This window comes from Cynara cardunculus, assembly GCF_001531365.2.
Source record: "Cynara cardunculus var. scolymus isolate 2C chromosome LG 13, CcrdV1, whole genome shotgun sequence".
In the NCBI taxonomy this organism is placed as follows: domain Eukaryota; kingdom Viridiplantae; phylum Streptophyta; class Magnoliopsida; order Asterales; family Asteraceae; genus Cynara; species Cynara cardunculus.
In genome coordinates, this window is record NC_037540.1 from 1,463,380 (window position 1) to 1,482,417 (window position 19,038).

General features: G+C 30.4%; 2 protein-coding genes across 2 annotated transcripts in view; one reads left to right on the forward strand and one right to left on the reverse strand.

Annotated features, from left to right (window-relative positions):
* Window positions 1-8,523: 8,523 nt before the first annotated feature.
* Window positions 8,524-14,491, forward strand: LOC112525200 (cysteine-rich receptor-like protein kinase 2). The gene is made up of 7 exons (XM_025135214.1): window positions 8,524-9,283; window positions 9,480-9,593; window positions 9,756-9,895; window positions 10,031-10,241; window positions 10,608-10,842; window positions 11,526-11,676; window positions 13,673-14,491. Exons 1-7 carry the CDS (start codon window positions 8,524-8,526, stop codon window positions 14,006-14,008), a joined length of 1,947 nt encoding a protein of 648 aa, XP_024990982.1. The 3' UTR covers window positions 14,009-14,491.
* A 973-nt stretch (window positions 14,492-15,464) lies between these two features.
* The window catches only part of LOC112524503 (homeobox protein knotted-1-like 6), a 20,589-nt gene continuing 17,015 nt past the window's right edge, over window positions 15,465-19,038 (reverse strand). The window contains exons 4-5 of the mRNA XM_025134348.1: window positions 17,450-17,673; window positions 15,465-15,713 (exon numbers count right to left, since the gene is read on the reverse strand). Coding sequence (XP_024990116.1) covers window positions 15,552-15,713; window positions 17,450-17,673 — 386 coding nt within the window. The 3' untranslated portion in view covers window positions 15,465-15,551. The remainder of the gene's footprint in view (window positions 15,714-17,449; window positions 17,674-19,038) is intronic.

The following is a 19,038-nucleotide window of genomic DNA, read 5'->3' on the forward strand; positions in this document are numbered from 1 at the left end:
CATGAATAACCAAACATTGAAATGGAATTTGGACAACGGAATTGACCATTCCAATTATATCAGATTCCAGCGGATTTCGACGAACCAAACGCCCCATAAAGATTCCAAATATTTCCAAATTAAAATCCCTCAATTTTCAAATCCTTTAATAAAATCCAAATCCAAACCAAACATCCAACGATTTTTCTCTCTTTATTTAAATATGATTTTTTTCTCCACTTTAATGAAATATTTGAAAAATCTACGTGAACATTTTTTTTCTTTGTAAAACCCCATATTTTCTTTATTATAAAAGTTGTAGTAAAATACTATTGAAAATGTCTGATTTTGACGAATGCAAATACGACATTTATAAAGAAAACCAGACATTCAACTAACGCGATAAAAACGAGAAAACGAAGTCTTTGTAATTTCTATATTCATGGCCAATGGCCACTATCACGTACCATGACGTGTCAAATTTAATATATATATATATATATATATATATATATATATATATATATATATATATATATATAATGTTGACGTAAAGTGAAGATGAAAGAACCCAACAACTCCCTCAAAGATTGACTTTAAAATCAATGTATCTAATCTTTTAAATGAATATGAGAAGTTGTAGTTGTAAATATTGCATATTGATTTGTACAAAATTTCTAATATTTAAATATTATTTATTTATAGCTAAAACCTTTCAAAACTACAAATTTGGAAATTGACATAAATTACAAGATGGATATCATGATTTGTAAAAACGTTCAGATTTGGTCCTTTATTTAAACGGACGTTAAAATTTCATTAAATGAAGGACGTTTTATCGATTTTTTTGTCTTTTACACAACCAAAAACCACGGAGACCAAAATCGTATAATTGATTTTGATTGGATAAAAAATAAAAAAAAATCGATAAAATGATGAAAATACACCTCATTTAATGGAGTTTTTTTTAACTGTTTTTAGAAGGAGGAACTAAGTTCGAACGTTTTTATAAACCATAATGGTTATTTTGTAATTTTAAAACTATAAGAATAAAAAATGTCATTTTTAACAAACCACGAGGATCAAATTTGTAGTTTACTCTTGTGTTATAAAATATCTTTTGAGATTACTCGATAGGTCTTTAAAAATTACTAATTTAAATAGGACAAGTGTATGGATATGATTCACGAATTTTACAAATTGATTATAATATAAAATTAAAATGATAAATTTGTGTATTATTTAACTGTAATGTTTTTATTTTGACGTTTTTTTACTGTATAACCATAATTTTTAAAATGATGATTTACTGTTTTGAAAATTACAGTCGTTTTATTTATTAGATCAGAAGACGGGCTTTTATGCATCTAACTTCTGTCTAACCATAATTTTTTAAGATAATGATTTACAGTCTTGAAAATTACAGTCCTTTTATTCTTTTGATTAGAATACAGGTTTTTATACATCTAACTTCCGGATAACCATGATTTTTTAAAATGATGGTTTATTGTCTTGAAAAATTACAGTTGTTCTATTCTTTAGATTAGAAAACGGGTTTTTATACATCTAAATTTTGGTATTGATTAGAAAATTAGGGTTCTACAACTTGTGTTTTGATGTCAAAATATGGGAATCCATCTAAAAAAGGTAAATACCTAATAATTTTGTTTTACTAAACAAAAACAATAAGCAAAATAAAAATATTAATTGTGTACTATTGACCACAAAAGTAAAACAAAGATGGATTTGTATATATAAAATTATGTAACATTTTAGTTGTTATTAATCAGAATGGTATTCGTGCAAAGCAGCGAGATACATCTTCACGTCAATGTTTCGTTTTATTTTTTTGTTTGTATTGATATAGTACGATTTATATAGTTTTGATAAAGATAATGTTTTACTTTTGAATACAAATATATTTGAAGATATAAAAATTTGAAAAAAATATATCGATATTAATATCAAATTAACTATTTAAAAGTTCTCATTTTTTGTACAATTTCTTTAATTCAAATTTTTATTATAATTTAATTTATGTCTAATAGCGAAGTAATTTATTTTTTTGGGTTTAACAGTATAAATTTTTATAAAGATAATTATTCTATTAGAACTTAATGATTATTTTAATAATATTTAAACTTTTTATATTTAAAATAAGATATTTATCTTGTATTTGATTATTTTTATTTGTAATTAGTTATACGAATTCAAAATAGAGCTTTAATAGGCTGTACTTACGCACAATTTACTTGTAATCTTAAATTTTAAGTAATATGCATTAACAAACCGTACTTTATGCATAAAAAAAGGTTTTTAATAATTTTTGTCAAATGTTTTATAATATAGTATAGATGAAAGGGAAAATTTTAGAAAAATTCAATAATATTTATTAATTTGAATAATTAAGTAGTTGAATTTTTTTTTAATTAATAAACCATTGATTTTTTTTTTATCGATTAAGTACTTGAAATTTTTTTAATAAATAAACCATAAAACTCTTAGAAATTGGTTATTTATTATATTTTAACAAAAAAACTATCTGTTACCGGTTGAAAAAGTTCTAAAGTTAACAACTTAAATCGGTTTCACTGTTCCCGAACTATACACATTCAAACCCTTGCACCCAAACGCCATAATTTCATTGTAAATAATTATTAAACGATTATATTTCATTTTGTATTATATTATAAAAACTTCTTAATCATTTCGACCTCTTAATCATTGTACAACAAATTATTTAACATCTGTCAAACAGTCCTATTTTTGTTTTTGGGATAATTTCATTTTCTTGGAAAGTTTGTTGAACCACTTATTGGAGTTGATGTTGCCATCAAGTAGTGCCAGAAAATTACCATTTTATATACTCAAAATAATGGGTGGTTTGTATATGTCTATTCAGACAGTTTTGTCTGATTGATTGATTACCAAACATCAACGAAACTACAAAACACCACCAAAACCAATTATAAACTCCTCACTTTCAACTTGCAAACTACTTTAAAAACATACTTTTTATATTAATTTCTTTCATAAATATCTATATTTATCATAACTAAAAAGATACTCGTTCAATGCATCAAGACACATCTTGATTTCAGTATTTTGTTTTATACTTTTTTATGTCAATATAATATGTTTTTATGTGCTTTTGAGAAAACGATAATGTTTTTATTTTTGAATAAAATATAAATCTAAAAATACCATAATTTTTTATAAAAAAAATATCGATATCAGTATTAAATTAATTTTTTTAAAAATTCTTGTGTTTTGGTGTAATTTTTTAATTAAACTTTTTAATTATAATTTACTTTAGGTTTAATAATATAATATTTTAAAAAAATAATAACTAAATATTCTGTTAGAAAAATCTATGATTATCCTAATTATATTTTAGATTTTTTATATTTAAAATGAGATATTTATCTAATATTTGATTATGTTTATCTACAGTTAGTTACACGAATTCAAATATGAAGATTTAATAAGTTGTACGAATGCACAATTTACTTATAATCTTAAATTTTAAGTAATATCTATCAATAAACAGTACTTCGTACATAAAAAATAGGTTTCAAGTGTTTTTGTCATATGCTTTATAATATAGTATAGATAACATTTTAATAGATTTTTTAACTTTTTTAAAAAAATTGAAAAGAATTACAAATTCATAAAAAATTATATTTAATTCAGACATATAGGTCTATTTTAGAAATTATAATATTAATTATATTATTAAAATATTCAGTATATTTAATAAAATATTATTTATCTCTTATAAGATCAAGATTTTTATTTTATTTTTAGAAATATAATAAAAATTGTTTATTTCTAATGATAATAAATTTTAGGGAGTTCTTCAAATTTGGAGAATTTCACAAATTCTCATTTATTTTTTCATTTTGGAGAACTTGTTGATTGTCGAAGCAAAAAAGATTTCCTAAAATATTTATTTTCTCCGGTTTACAACAGATTTTCCAAAAATGGAGAATCAAAATTCAAAATCTCCTAAAAATTTGCATTCAACTCCAATAACTTTAACATCAATGTTTTTCATTGATAGGAATATAACTTTCATATTTGGAGAACTTCACACCCTCTTTTATGCTTTTTCCATTTTGAAAAGTTTTATAAAATCTGTTAGAACAAAAAATTACCCGATTTTATGTTCAATGCAACGAGATATATTGAATCTGTTAAAACTAAGAGGGTGCTCGCGCAATGAAGCGAGATATATCACGATTTCAATGTTTCATTTTATTTTTTTGGCCTCTGTCGATGTTATAATACAAATTTATGTGGTTTTGAACAAACAATAATATTTTTTTTATAATAAATATAAATTTGAAGATATCATAAAAATTAAAAAAATATAAAAGCTCTCATTTTTTGTGTAATTTTCTTAATTCAATTTTTTTATTATAATTTAATTTAGGTTTAATGGTGAGATAAATTTACTTTTGATTTAATAGTATAACTTTATCAAGATAATAACTAAGTATTCTGTTATAACTCAATAATCATTCTAATTATATTTTAGATTTTATATTTAAAATAAGAATTTTATCATGTATTTGCTTATATCTATTTACAGTTAGTTACAAGAATTCAACACACATAGCTTAATAAGTTGCACTTATGCATAATTACTCGTAATCTTGAATTTTAAATAATATACATCAATAAACAGTACTTCATACAAAAAAATGACTTTTAAGAGTTTTTGTCAAATACTTTATAATATATTATAAATTAATATACTAACATCCTATGTTGTTACGTACACTTCTCATTTCGTTTTTATTAGAAAACATTATATATATATATATATATATATATATATATATATATATATTAAAGTATACATAAACAATTATTGCTATACATCGTATTTATGTTAATACCATGTGAATATGTTAAGAACGCCCAATAGCAGATCTTAAATAATAATAATAAATAAATAATAATTAAAAATGTTGCCAAAAATATGACAATTTTAAGGATGTGAGTCAAAAATAAATATTATTTTAATTCGTATAGAATTTTGTTATTTTTCAAATCCTTTCGACTTTTTTTATTTATGGAAAATAGAAAAGTTCAAAAAAAAAAAACTAGTCTTAAAATTTATTGAATTTTATTTTTAACTTTTATAACGATATATAAAAGTCTTAAAAACCATAATAAAAAAAACAGTTGTAACCACAAGGATGACGTTTGATTGGTTTGAGATTGACTTCAAATATCAAAAGTATCAGGAGGTCACAGGTTCAAATACAAGGAGAAATAAAAATCCCCTTGTGGCCACGGAGGTTCAAATGCGATGACTCCGGACTATCTGCAAAACATATAATCTTCCTGGAATTAGTTGACTCGTATAGCGGGTTGAATATCAATGTTAATAAGAAAACAATTGTTTTTATTTCATAACCAGATCTTAAAAACCACAACAAAAAGCAGTTGTTTTATTTTCGTAACCATGATATTGATATCTTTTGGTTAGTTTTAGTTCACGTGATTCATAAATACTAAAAAAAGACAAATATTCTTATTTTGAAACCAAAAATGTGATCCCTAACATATATCAAACACGACTCTTTTACACACACACATACACACACACACATATATATATATATATATATATATATTTGTAAGAGTGTCCGGGCTAAAGCCCGACTAATCCCCTCCAATTTTTGGAGGCTAAACATGGCCCCACTTAAATGTCGCCAACACTCCCCTTTCAGGGTTCGAACTTGGGTTCATGACTATGTCATGCCCAAGCCTTTTACCACTAGACTGGAAGGTCTTTGACACAAATTATGTTAGTCAAAACATACTTTCCTGAAATTAATTATTATAATATACATCTAAAATTCATCAAAATGTAACGAGAGTTATTTTGATTCATCTTCAGAATTACGCTTAATTTTTTCCTTGAATAGTGCAATAAATGTTTAATCCTTCTTGTTTCTTTAATTACCGACAATGTCGATGTTACAATTTTTTAATTATATTGTAAATCTTGATTACGTAAAAAATGTCAAATCAATATCATCTGCAACGATGCCAATAGTTATGATATACTGTGTGTTTGAGATTGCTTATTTAAAATAACTTATGTTTTTTTTGTAAAAGTGTTTATTAACTTATGTGGTAAACTGGAGTTAAATAAAACATGGTTAAAATTGTAAATTGGTAATAAACAGTTTTTTCATAAGTCATGAAAGATTAACTTATCAAAAGCAGTTTATTACCGGTTTGACACCGGTATAAAAAGTTTTTTTTTCTTATCCAAACACCAAAAAACAACTTATCACCGGTGCCAGACTGAAATAAGTTAAAAAACAGTTTTTATAAGCAATCCCAAACACCCCCGTAATATGAAAATCTTTAAATTTAGAGAAATCTCTAAAACTTTATATACAAAAGAGAAATAATATTTTATTTATTATCCACCGATAAGAGGTATTGAAAACAAATGTTTATAAGAGAGAAATGATATTTTATTAAATGTATAAAATATTTTAATAATATAGTTGATGTTATCTATACTATATTATAAAACATTTGACAAAAACTTTTAAAAACCATTTTTTATGCGTAAAACACAGTTTAATAATGCATATTATTTAAAACTTAAGATTGCAAGTAGATTGTGCGTAGATACAATTTATTAAAGCTCCATATCTGAATTCGTGTAACTAACTGCTAATAAACATAATCAAATATAAGATAAACATCTCATTTTAAATATAAAAAAATCTAAAATATAATTAGAATAATCATTCAGTTCTAACAGAATATTTAATTATTATCTTTATAAAATTTATATTATTAAATCAAAAATAAATTATTTTATTATTAAACTTAAATTAAATTACAATAAAAAAATAAATTAAAAAAACTACATAAAAAATGAAAAATTTTAAATAGTTGATTTGATATTAACATTGATATATATTTTTTTCAAATTTTTATGATATCTTCAAATTTATATTTTATTCAAAAATAAAATCATTATTACTTCCTTAATAACACATAAAATTGTATTAGAACATCGACAGAGACAAATAATAAATAAAACATTAAAATCGAAATATGTCTCGCTGAATTGCACGAATACTCTTTTAGTAATTGTTAAAATAGAATAACTGTTGGAATTAAAATATAAGTTTTTAAATATTTTGACATTTAATACTCTATTTAAAAAAAATTATAACTTGGCTGTTATTATACGAATCAAGAGAAACTTCTTTCATCTCGTAAAATGAGAAATCAGATATTTATTTTAAAAAATAAACTAAAAATTATTTAATTTATTCTGTATTTATTATTTTTATAAATTATTATTATAATTTATTTTTATATTTTTAATATATGAATTGATTTGAAGGGCATATATGGATTAAAAATGGCTTTTTACCTAATAAGCTGAACGTGTTCAAAAGGGTCCCACGGGTCAAAAGCGTCCGCACTAACAACCGTTGAGTAGACTCTTCCACCTGCAGGCTGCAGCCGTCCTTCCATTCAACAAAATCTCGCTTTCCCAAAATCGATACTATTCCTCTTTCCTTCCACAGGCTAGCAATTTGCTCTCAATTCCACCTCAAACTGCCACAAATGGTAAGAATTCAAACCTGCACTTGATTTCTTGATTGAATATCGCTGATTGTTTACTGGAATCGGTTTTTATTTTGCATTTCTTCTTGTTTTATCGTGTTTTGTCTACTAATGCATCTGATTTGAATGTTAAACCATAATCAAGGCTAGATAATTTGTAAATTCAGATCACGTTACAGTTTTTTCTCGGTTACGTTTGGTTTGAACTTGTTAATGTTGTTCGCCTCGTTCTTCCGCCATATGTCTAGGCCTGTAGATTGATTATTTTGTCTACTAATGCGTCTGATTTGAATGTTAAACCATAATCAAGGCTTGATAAATTCAATTATTTTAGTTAATTTGAAAATTGAGATCATCTTACCGTTTTTTCAAGCTTACTTCTGATTTAAACTTGCTAATGTTGTTCGCCTCGTTCTTCCGCCATATATCTAGGCCTGTAGATTGATATTTGTTCGATTTCAAATTTGTTTCGGACCGATTATGTATCATCTGATTATATATATGATACGGTTAATCTATTCAGTTGCATCTCTCATTCAAGCAGTGTATATAATAAGTTCGTCGAATCATTAGTTACGATGTTTTAAATTGTTATTTGATGACGAAAAAGAGGTGGAATCCTTGATGAGCAACGTCAATTAGTCAGTTGATTGTTATCTTTAAAAAGTCATTTCAGTTTAGATTTCCAAATCTAGGAATGTTGCAATTAATGCGTGCAGAGGGAGGGAGGTTGTCACAGTATCATTATATTTGCTTTTACTCAAAAGTATTTATCTGATGCACAAATTGCCCCTTTAACAGCCTTACTACCAGAAAAAAGCAACCGCAGCAGGAGCAAATTCAGTGCGCAGATGAAAAGGCAAGTGCACATAGGATATTCTCATAATCAAGCCGCTGGAACGATTTCGATTTACTTCAACGAGGATGAATAAATCAGTAGAGATGGCATGTGTTCTTATCAATCTTGCCATAATTTTACTTGCAGTAAATAGATCAGAGGGGGTTCCTAGAAACCAGATCATCTATTCTTTATGTAATAATCAGTCAGAGATCAATCAAACAGAGTTCAGCTTGAACTTTATCCAAACAACCGAAAAGATTGGCACACAAATACAAAATTCGCGTTTTGGAACAGCAAATTCAGGCACAGGGCCTGATAGTAATTATGGACTTGTTCAATGCTATGGTGATCTTTCTACAAACGACTGCATCTTATGTTATGACTCGGCACATTATTTTCTTCCCAGGTGCTTTCCTAATAATGGTGCTAGAGCTTATCTCGATGGTTGCTTTATGCGATTCCAGAACTATAGCTTCTTTGAGGAGTATGCTGGACCTAATGACATTGCTATTTGTGGAAATACCACAAGGAAGAGTAGCGTGTTTCAGACTTCAGCAAGGCAAGCTGTGCAAAACGCTGTGAGGGATGCATCAACAAATGGTGAATACTTTGCAAGGGAAGAAGTAAAACCCACTGGGACCGTAAATGAGTCAGCCTATGTGTTGGCGGAATGCTGGAGGACATTGAATGCAAGTTCTTGTAGGACTTGTTTAGAGAGTGCATCTGTATCAATATTGGATTGCTTGCCTTGGTCTGAGGGGCGTGCATTGAACACGGGATGTTTCATGAGGTATTCTGATATCAATTTTCTCAATCCTGAGCCAACCAGAAGCAGAAATAGAGGTAAAAATGAGTTGATCTTCACAAAATTGATAATTAGAGGAACTTGATACCATTGTTCAACTTGATACCAATGTTGGAATACTTGTACACAAATGAGGATGGTAGAAACTTCATCAGTTATGCAGTTTCATACGAACGAGTACTAGAGATTGTTTACTGCTCCACGATGTGCTAATTTTAGTAATTGTTTTTGCAGGGAGGATGATAGCTATTATTGCAGCTGTTGGTAGTTCTATGTTGATTCTTGTGGTTGTGTTGTTGATTGCTTTATATATCTGGAGACAGAGACGTATACAGAAGAAGAGAACAGGTACAGACCCATTTAGAAACAATCTTGACTTGGTTTTGAGTTACAGAGAACAAAGCATGCTTTAGTCCTACAGAATGATACGAACCATATTAGAATCTAGAAATGAAGAATCACACAAGTAATCTGCCGAAATCGTTAACTTCACTAATGATAATGTCCCAGGTTCTTATGATGCCAAGAAACTGGCGAAGATTCTTACAGACAGTAGCTTGAACTTCAAATACTCCACTATTGAGAAAGCCACAGGCTGTTGGGATGATGCCAATAAGCTTGGGCAAGGAGGGTTCGGGACCGTCTACAAGGTAGTACCTTATGACACTACATTATTTACGTCAGCTTTTTTTCAACATAAAATTCAACAGTTCTTGTATTGACTTCAGCTATAACGTACTAATTTTAACCACTTTATCCTACTGATGCATCTGGAAATTTGTCAGGGAACTCTTCCAGATGGAAGAGAGATTGCTGTCAAGAGGCTTTTCTTGAACAACAAATTCAGAGCAGCAGATTTCTATAATGAAGTTAACATGATCAGCAGTGTTGAACACAAAAACCTAGTCAGGCTGTTAGGATGCAGCTGTTCAGGGCCTGAAAGTTTTCTTGTATATGAGTTTATGCCCAACATGAGCCTCGATCACTTCATCTTTGGTAAACACAAGAATTTAGAATAATTGTCAAAGGACTCAAAAACTAGATTTAGGTCATGTTTGGCAACCATAAGCTAGCTTTTTTTCTTTGAAAAAGCCCTGTTTGGTTAGCCATAAGCTAGCTTTTTGAAGCACTAGTTTAAATAGCGTTTCTACCATGGATTTTTGTAACACGTCCTTTTGGGTCATTTTCTATCATCATCTAGCTTATCAACTAGTTTGCCAAACATAGCCTTGAGTAAACATCATGCCTACTACTTCATCTATCCTTCAGACTGTATCTTCTCATCGAGACATATGTATTCATGAAATTGATGGAATTGACCTTATGAACTAAAACATTAGCTGAATTTATGAACTATTGCAGATGCAATAAAAGGTAAGGAACTAAACTGGGAAAAGAGATTTGAGATCATCATTGGCACAACCGAAGGTCTGGTCTACCTTCATGAAAATACCAAGATTCGGATCATTCACAGGGATATTAAAGCTGCCAATATCCTGTTGGACTCAAGGCTTCGCGCTAAGATAGCTGATTTTGGTTTGGCCAGATCTTTTCAAGGAGATATGAGTCATATCAGCACTGTCGTTGCAGGAACTCTGTAAGTGCCCGTCTTTCGTGGCTTTATTTTACCTTTGTGAAGCCCTTCTCTATTGCTGAAGGTAGGGTTGCACATAGGTTGAGTTGGCCATGTTGAAGGCATTTGAACAACCCAACCCAATGTTTCGCTTTGAAAAATCTCAACCCAACCCAAACCATGCGGGTTGGGTTGGTCTGGTTGAAACTTACGTCATTCTAGAATCTAGCTAAGCGTTTTGTTTAAACGAAGTAAAATCAAAATGAGAACATATAAAAAAGTTTAACGAACTCCAAAAAAAGTTTGAAATTTCATGCAAATAAGAACCTAAAATTACAGTTAAAATTGTAATATAATTTTGAATATAGCTAATCACGGGTTGGTCTAATGTACATATATTAATAAAGGACTTGACATTCACATTAAACCCGTAGTACGGAAAGGTATCGGGTTCATCGGGTTGGGTTGGGTTCAAATTACCCTAACCCAATTCCAATCCAATAGATCCGGTTCGGCCTAATTTTGTATCAATTATGTGTCAGGTTACCTTGGGTTGAGTTTTTTTGGGTTTTTCCGGGTTGGTCTGTTTTGAGCATCCCTAGCTTGAAGGGATCAAGGGATGCTTTATTCACATTATCTTCAAATATACTTTGAATTAGCCAAAATGAACAAAGAATCTTATACAATTACCCATTTAATTTTCCCAGTGGATATATGGCTCCAGAGTACTTGGCACTTGGTCAGTTAACAGAAAAGGCAGATGTGTACAGCTATGGTGTTCTGTTGCTGGAGGTAGTTACTGGAATTCAAAACAACAGAAGCAAAAATTCAGAATACTCGGAGAGCTTAGCATCGATTGTAAGTATAAAACTTCATCTGATCTTTGATATTTTTATATGAGTCTGTGTGGTTTGTTTTGGTTCAGGTTTGGCTAGAACCACAAACTGAACCATGAGGGTCCTCGAATGGAACCAACCCAAATCATTTCGGTTTACAATTTTTTTTAAAATTTTTTTTGCAAATAAAGATTTCAACAAAGCAAAGAAAGTTAAACAAAGTGAAATTTTCAAAAACAAAAACAAACTAAATGTGCCCACCTTCCATTTGCTAAAGGTTTGGACTATTAGCGGCTTTAAATGTAAATATTTGCTACCTAGAATTGTTGATGTTACAATTTACTTTCCACCAAATACTACTCCCGTACCAAAATAAGAATTCACATTTCTATTTTACTTTAGGAAAAAATTCATAAAACCCAATGAACTATTCCATTTTGAATGATCAAGTCCCTGAACTATCCCATTTTGAATGAAAAAACTATTTTAACTTTCTCATTTTGAATAATCAAGTCCCGGAACATTTTTTTGTAGTAAATAAACCAAAGAATTGATTACCTGCATCCTCTTAACAAATAGAAAGGTCTTAAAGTAAAAAGAATATAAATCAATTTTACCGTTTCCAAAACCTAAGTCCTCCAAACCCCTTGCAAACAACGGTATCACTCCCTCTCGCCACTCCTTGTTGCCCCATCATTGTCAGTTCTTTATATCGGCTAGCACATTGTTGAACTCTGTCATCGATCTCCCACTTTTTGATCTAATTTTAGGGGGTTATAAGTAGTTTTACTTAAGACATTTCTAGTCGGTTACATGTAGTTTTTTTAGGTTAAAGTGTTGTCTTAAAGTTTGTTAAAAAGTGTAATAATTACACATTTTTAAAACTATGTTCCTTTTCGTTGTACTTATTTATTTTGGGAAGGAAGAAGTATATGAGTAACGAATACATTCCATCTAAAATGAATCAATGACCATATATTTGCAATTAGATAATGGACCATCAATTCTTATGGTAACAGCTATAGAAACTTCAATTAATATAAATACTTTTTTCAATTTGTTGGGTTTGATTTGATTCCGTTAAGAACTAGAACCCATGAACCGAACCAATCAGCTTGAATCCTCTCAAAATCTAACTGAACTAATCAATTCGGTTCAACGTACCTGTTTAGTGTTATGGCTTCTAATGCTTCTTCAAAGCAACCAATCATATAAATTCAAGAGTAAATTACGATTTTCATCCCTATGGTTTGTTAATAATGGTAATTTTCGTCTCTATGGTTTAGAAATTGCGATTTTAGTCCATTTGATTTGCAATTTATTGTTATTTCTAGTCCGGTGGTTTAAAAATTGCAATTCTTGTCCCCATGATTTGCAATTATTGCTATTTGTCCTTGTGGTTTGTTAATAATTGCATTTTTTGTCCCGTGGTTTAGAAATTGCAATTTTTGTCCCTATGATTTGCAATTATTGCTATTTTGTCCCAGTGGCTTGTTAATAATATGATACTCGTCTATGTGGTTTATAAATTGTGATTTTCGTCCCTATGATTTGCAATTATTGCTACTTTTGTCCATGTCGTTTGTTAATAATTGCAATTTTTGATTTTTCGTCTATGTGGTTTAGAAATTGCCATTTTCATCCCCACGATTTGCAATTATTGTTGTTTTCGTCCATGTGGTTTAATTGTGATTTTCGTCCTTGTGGTTTAGAAGTTGCGATTTTCGTCTCTATGATTTGCAATTTATTGCTATTTTCGTCCGTGGACTAATTTCTTATCTTTAAGTACAAGCGATCAAAATTGTAAAGAATTGTAAACCAAAGCGAAATAAAACAACACTTAATTATTTGTAAATCTTAAGGACGAAAGTAGCAATGAATTATAAACCATAGAGATAAAAACTGTGATTTCTAAACCACATGGAAAAACACAATTTTTAACAAACCACAAGAACGAAAAATACTTTAAATTCAATTTGATTCTAACATTATACATTGATGGTCTCTTGTTGAAATAGGCATGGAAGCATTTCCAGGAAGGTACAGTGGAGGAAATCCTGGATCCAAACTTAATGTTTCACACTTATCCGAACCGCAATTTCAAAAAAGATGCCATAAAAGTGGTACATATAGGACTCCTTTGCACCCAAGAAGCTCCATCTTTACGACCATCCATATCCATGGCACTAAAAATGCTAGTAAAAGATGATGAACCCTTACCACCACCCTCTAATCCCCCATTTATCAATGATTACAAAATCAATGAGTTGGATGAGAAGCTACCGCTTTACCATGATGACGATGATTTAGGCTCGGTTGCAACTGTTTCCCACAGTCATTTCTACCCGAGGTAACACACTAATGCTTCCTAGTTTCCAACCATCATATAGCGTTATCTCATCCTCCATTGTTCAAGATTTAGGAAAACGGAACCAACCATCATATAGCGTTATCTCATCCTGCCTAAGATCTAGGAAAACTGAACCAACCATCGTATAGCATTATCTCATCCTGCCGTTTGTTTAAGATTTAGTAAAACCGAAGAGTATCACAGTAGCGAGTTCAGGGTAAGTTTCGTATCTATCTGAAGAAGTGTGTGTAGAAAGAAGTTATGAAAATGGATTTTTAGGTTCCTTGGGGCACAAGAAATGGGATGAATTTGGAATGATTACAGGTGAAAAGGAGGTCCAGGAACTAGAAGAAGGTAGTTACTAATTTGTAAGTTGTAAGTTGTAAGTTTGTATATCAAGCAAATTTTGATCCTTGTAAATTTATTGATTGTCCTGTAATTATATACTCCATCCGCCCCCACAAGTTTACTAAATGAGCATGGCAAGGGTCAATAATCTTATCCAGTATGAGCGATGATAAGGATGAGAAGTCTTACCTGGTAAGTGGGGTGATGACTCTTACCTGCTAAGTGCTTATCGGGTAAATTGTAGCATACGATACTGTTTTGAAGGACTACAATCTTACCTGGTAAAATAAGTGTTTTATTCTTACTAGTAAGCGTTTACCGGGTAGGTAAACGGCCCCTAAGTGTCCACATGTCTGTTTTATTTTGTCCCAAAATAAATGTCCATTTTCAAAAGTAAAGGGTCGTTTACCAAAAACCTACTAGGAGTCACTTACCTTTTGGGTGAGAGCTAGAATTTTACCGGGTAAAAATGAAACCAAAATTTACCCTGCTGCTTATTTTGGGTATCAACTTATAAATTTCTTATTTGTAGGGAAACAAAAGGAAACTTGCCTTGTTTCCTATTTGGGAACATGAATTTGGTGATTGAGTCTCTTAAATGCGAAGTTTTAGAAGTTTTTAGTTTTATTTAATTTACCAAAAGTAAAGAACAGTTTATACTTTAAGCCTTTAGTCTTGGCATTCACCGAAGGAGGCCAACGGACTTCTGGAGAAGTCTTGTTTAAGCTGCCAAAATTATAAAGGGTAATACAACACTACAATTTGGTCATAATGATGATATAAATGAAGTATTACTGATTTATATTTGCTTAATTGTAAAAACGTATAAATGCAAGTTTTGATGGTTAAAACATTTGAAGAAAAAAAAAGGGTCGACTCCTCTCAAAAAAATATGTAAGGGTCGATTAGAGAAGGTCATATCAGTCCCAAAAAAACCAGGTTCGTTAAAGCTTGGTTAAAGGCATTTGGAAAAAGTCTGATCCCGTCCTCAACGATCTCGATTTGGCACCGTATAGCCATAATGTAGACAAGTAAGTCAGGATAGGGCAAACGTAAACAAGCAGGAGAAGATACGCATTTCAGGAAAATTAACATGGTTAATAAGTGGCAGTAGTTTGTATCATAATCTTTGAATTATTGTAGTTTGTAATTAAATACAATTTAGTTGGGAGAATATACATTCATGCATGAAAGCTATTTTAATCGTCATAAAAATGCTGCCCAGGAAGACCACCACCCATTACGGCTAACTGCATGTTTTCCGGTGGTTTCCAATGCCTCTTCCTTTGATTTATAAACCAGTTGTTGATTTGCTTCGGATCTAATCCTGTCGTTTCCGCCAAAGATATCTTATCACCTTCCTACATTTACATTTAAAATTTATTATTTCTTTCTCCCCCATTAAAGAAGAAACAAATTAACAAAACCCAGTAAAATGTCGATTACCAACAGTCCCAACCGACTACACACGGAGAGCAACATAAAGGGCATTTTTTGGTCTCAATTAGCAGTTAAGGCTAGCCCGCCTAGATGAAGAGGATCGAACCTGGACATGTTTTGTGTTTGGACAAAGTTATAGTTCTTTGCCAACTAAGCTAGCCATTAAGGTCCCTAGATACTAATCTTTATCTCATATACTCCTCCATCCACAAAATAAAGTTTTAAAATTTGAGTCGTCCAAAAACATAACGTTCCTTAAAATAATTATTCAAATTTAACCATGTTAGTATTTAGAGTAAATTACACTCCTGGTCCCTGTGGTTTACTGATTGTATGACTAAGGTCCCTTAAACACGTTTATTACATTAATGGTCCCCGTGGTATGTAAAAACACACGTTCTGAGTCCCTCCCTCTAACAGAATCAAAAAGATTCCATCGACTCAGTTAATTGAAGGGTTATTTCTGTCTTCTTAACATTTTTTTTCTTTTACCCGAAGGATAAATTTTTTTAATTCTCTCTAATAATATAATATATACCTTTTTTTTTAATATAAATTAGTTTTTCTTTTCTTAACCCGCCCACCCACCCTTTGACCCTCACCCCAAAATCTACTCCATCACTGTTCTTCCTCTCCGGCTGAAAAACCGCCGGCACTCCACCATACTCCAAACCTACCAACCTTTCGTTTTCACCTACATCAAACACATTAATTCCCATACCACCCCCATAGAGGCCCATCTTACCAACGGCCTACCTCATCCCCATCCAACACTGTTTCTTCTTCCCCCGGCTAAAAGATCAACGGCACAACGGACCCAAAACCTACCGACTTTCCGTTCTCACCCACATTACACACATTAACTCCCAGCCCATTCCCACCAAGACCCATCTTACCGTCATTAACAGATTTCGTTAGAGGAAGGGACTCAGACCGTGCGCATTTACATACCACAGGGACAGGCAATGTAATAACGTGTTTAGGGGACCGTAGTAGAGAAAACCAAACCACAGGGACCAGGAATGTAATTTACTCTAGTATTTATTATGAAATATCGATAAGATTGACTATGATCTATCTATTTTCTAAGTTTCGTAATAGTTAATTAAAAGACTTTTTATAAAACAGTGTAAAAAATCAAATGTGGTAATTTTTACTGGATGGATAGAGTACATAAAAGAAATACTAATCGTGCCATGGCTAATTACGGGATACCCAACTAATTATAGTTGAAGGCTCAATAACTTCAATCATCTAATACCTTAAATGAGTTTTCAATTATAAGCATGATCTTCTAATATTGACCTTTATCTGATTTGCTCTTAACTCAAAATAGCCGGCGCCTAATTAAAACAATATGTTCCTATAAAAACTTAGAAATACACTAGACGGTCATTTTGCAAAAGAGGCCCTCTAGAGAAGGTTATTGAGCTAAATGACCCTAAGTTATGGCACAAACTCTTCTTTCCTTTCTGCCGATTAAAAGCAAGTCTTGAGGCAACTTTAATTAACATGTCAGCGGAGCAGCTTTTGCGAATTGCTGACGACGAAACATTAGTTGCATGAATGCCAACAAACCGTAAGGAAAACAAGGAGCATGTAAGGGTCATATATATATATATATATATATATATATATATATATATATATTACTTACAGTAGGGTAAGGCCATTTATAATGTGAATTCCACCATTCAAGTAATGTTTGCCTTGCCTCCTTTGGGAGTTTCCCTTTCTTCTTTTTCTTAGTAAACTCCTGCTTCAGGGAACCTATACGACCTCCAAATTTGCGCAACAGCGTGTCCTTCAGCTCCTGGCTCATCTGTGCGTTGTCCGTCTCTCCACCACTAAATTCTTCTTCTGATGAAATGGTAACTTCATCTGAACCATCAATTAGATATCACTTAAACGGACTTCATACCATATTCATTTAGCAAGATTCATGTTGCATATGCAAATCTACAATGCCTAATTTCTGCTGTTGCATGATTCATTATTAGCTATATTCAATATATGACAATAAATTTTCTCCAAAGGATGTACTATTAAATAAATGTGCTAGGTGATTATTGGTGGGTCCAAAATAGCCATGTTAAGCACACTAGCACACTTTAATTAACCTCGTTTTAACTCAAATAAAATTTAATTTTTATACATTTTTGTTTTAATTGGTTGAAAATTTAACAATTTAAAAAGTTTGTAAAACTAAATACTAAAAAATTGTGTTAGGTGCAATAAAATATAAAACTATAAATTTAACTAATTTACTAAAACTAATTAGTATACATAAAAAAATATTATAGTTACATAAAATATATAAATATAAGTTTAACTAATTATTTAAACTAATAAATATACACAAAAATGACTATGTTTGGATGATAAATTAATAAATATATATGTCAAATATACAAGTGTTATTATTTAACACTGACAAGACGATTAGTGCTATTTTTGTGAAAAATGTAAATTGAAGTACTAAAATTTAGGACTAGTGTTATAGTCAACACTTTCTATCGTATATGGTCCAATAGTTCCTGATATAAGGTAAACTTTAATGGTCGTACTAAGATGCTATACACAAACAAACAACTTGAAGCCCTAGCATGTGATCATATATGTGTGTTGTGTGATAATGTTAATACCTCATTATCATGCAAGCTTCAGCATACCATCAGTGTAATAATAGAGTTATCAATATATATTGATCATATATTCATATAATCTAATTTTACAAATTTCTCAGTTCACTGGCTCCGAGTAAAATCGGATATTACTTCACATAGAAATTAGTTTAACAAAAAATCTCTCTCTCACACATACACATATACACACACACACACACACATATATATATATATACACACACACACACACACACACATATATATATATATACACACACACACACACACACACATATATATATATATACACACACACACACACACACGTAGGATTGGTTTCCAGTGAGGATAAGAGTTATGATGAGAAAGATAAAGTTGGAATCTTCACATTTGCATCAATCCTAATTGAATAGTTCCACTAGATCAACAATATTAAGAAACCCTAGATAAATACCTTTCTAAAACACAATTTATGGTTAGTTTGAAATTAAAAGTAACCAGGGTCCCAATCCTTTCTTACATTACTTACCTTTCTCACCTTAACTCTTATTCTCACACTAATCTTCGTGTATGTGTGTATATATATATATATATATATATATATATATATATATATATA

Bases quoted from the DNA above. Each gene is read 5' to 3' on its own strand.
- LOC112525200 (XM_025135214.1), top strand. From the start codon at position 8,524: ATGAATAAATCAGTAGAGATGGCATGTGTTCTTATCAATCTTGCCATA. The intron at 9,594-9,755 runs GTACAGACCCAT...ATAATGTCCCAG, and splicing joins TATACAGAAGAAGAGAACAG to GTTCTTATGATGCCAAGAAA. The intron at 10,242-10,607 runs GTAAACACAAGA...GAACTATTGCAG, and splicing joins CCTCGATCACTTCATCTTTG to ATGCAATAAAAGGTAAGGAA.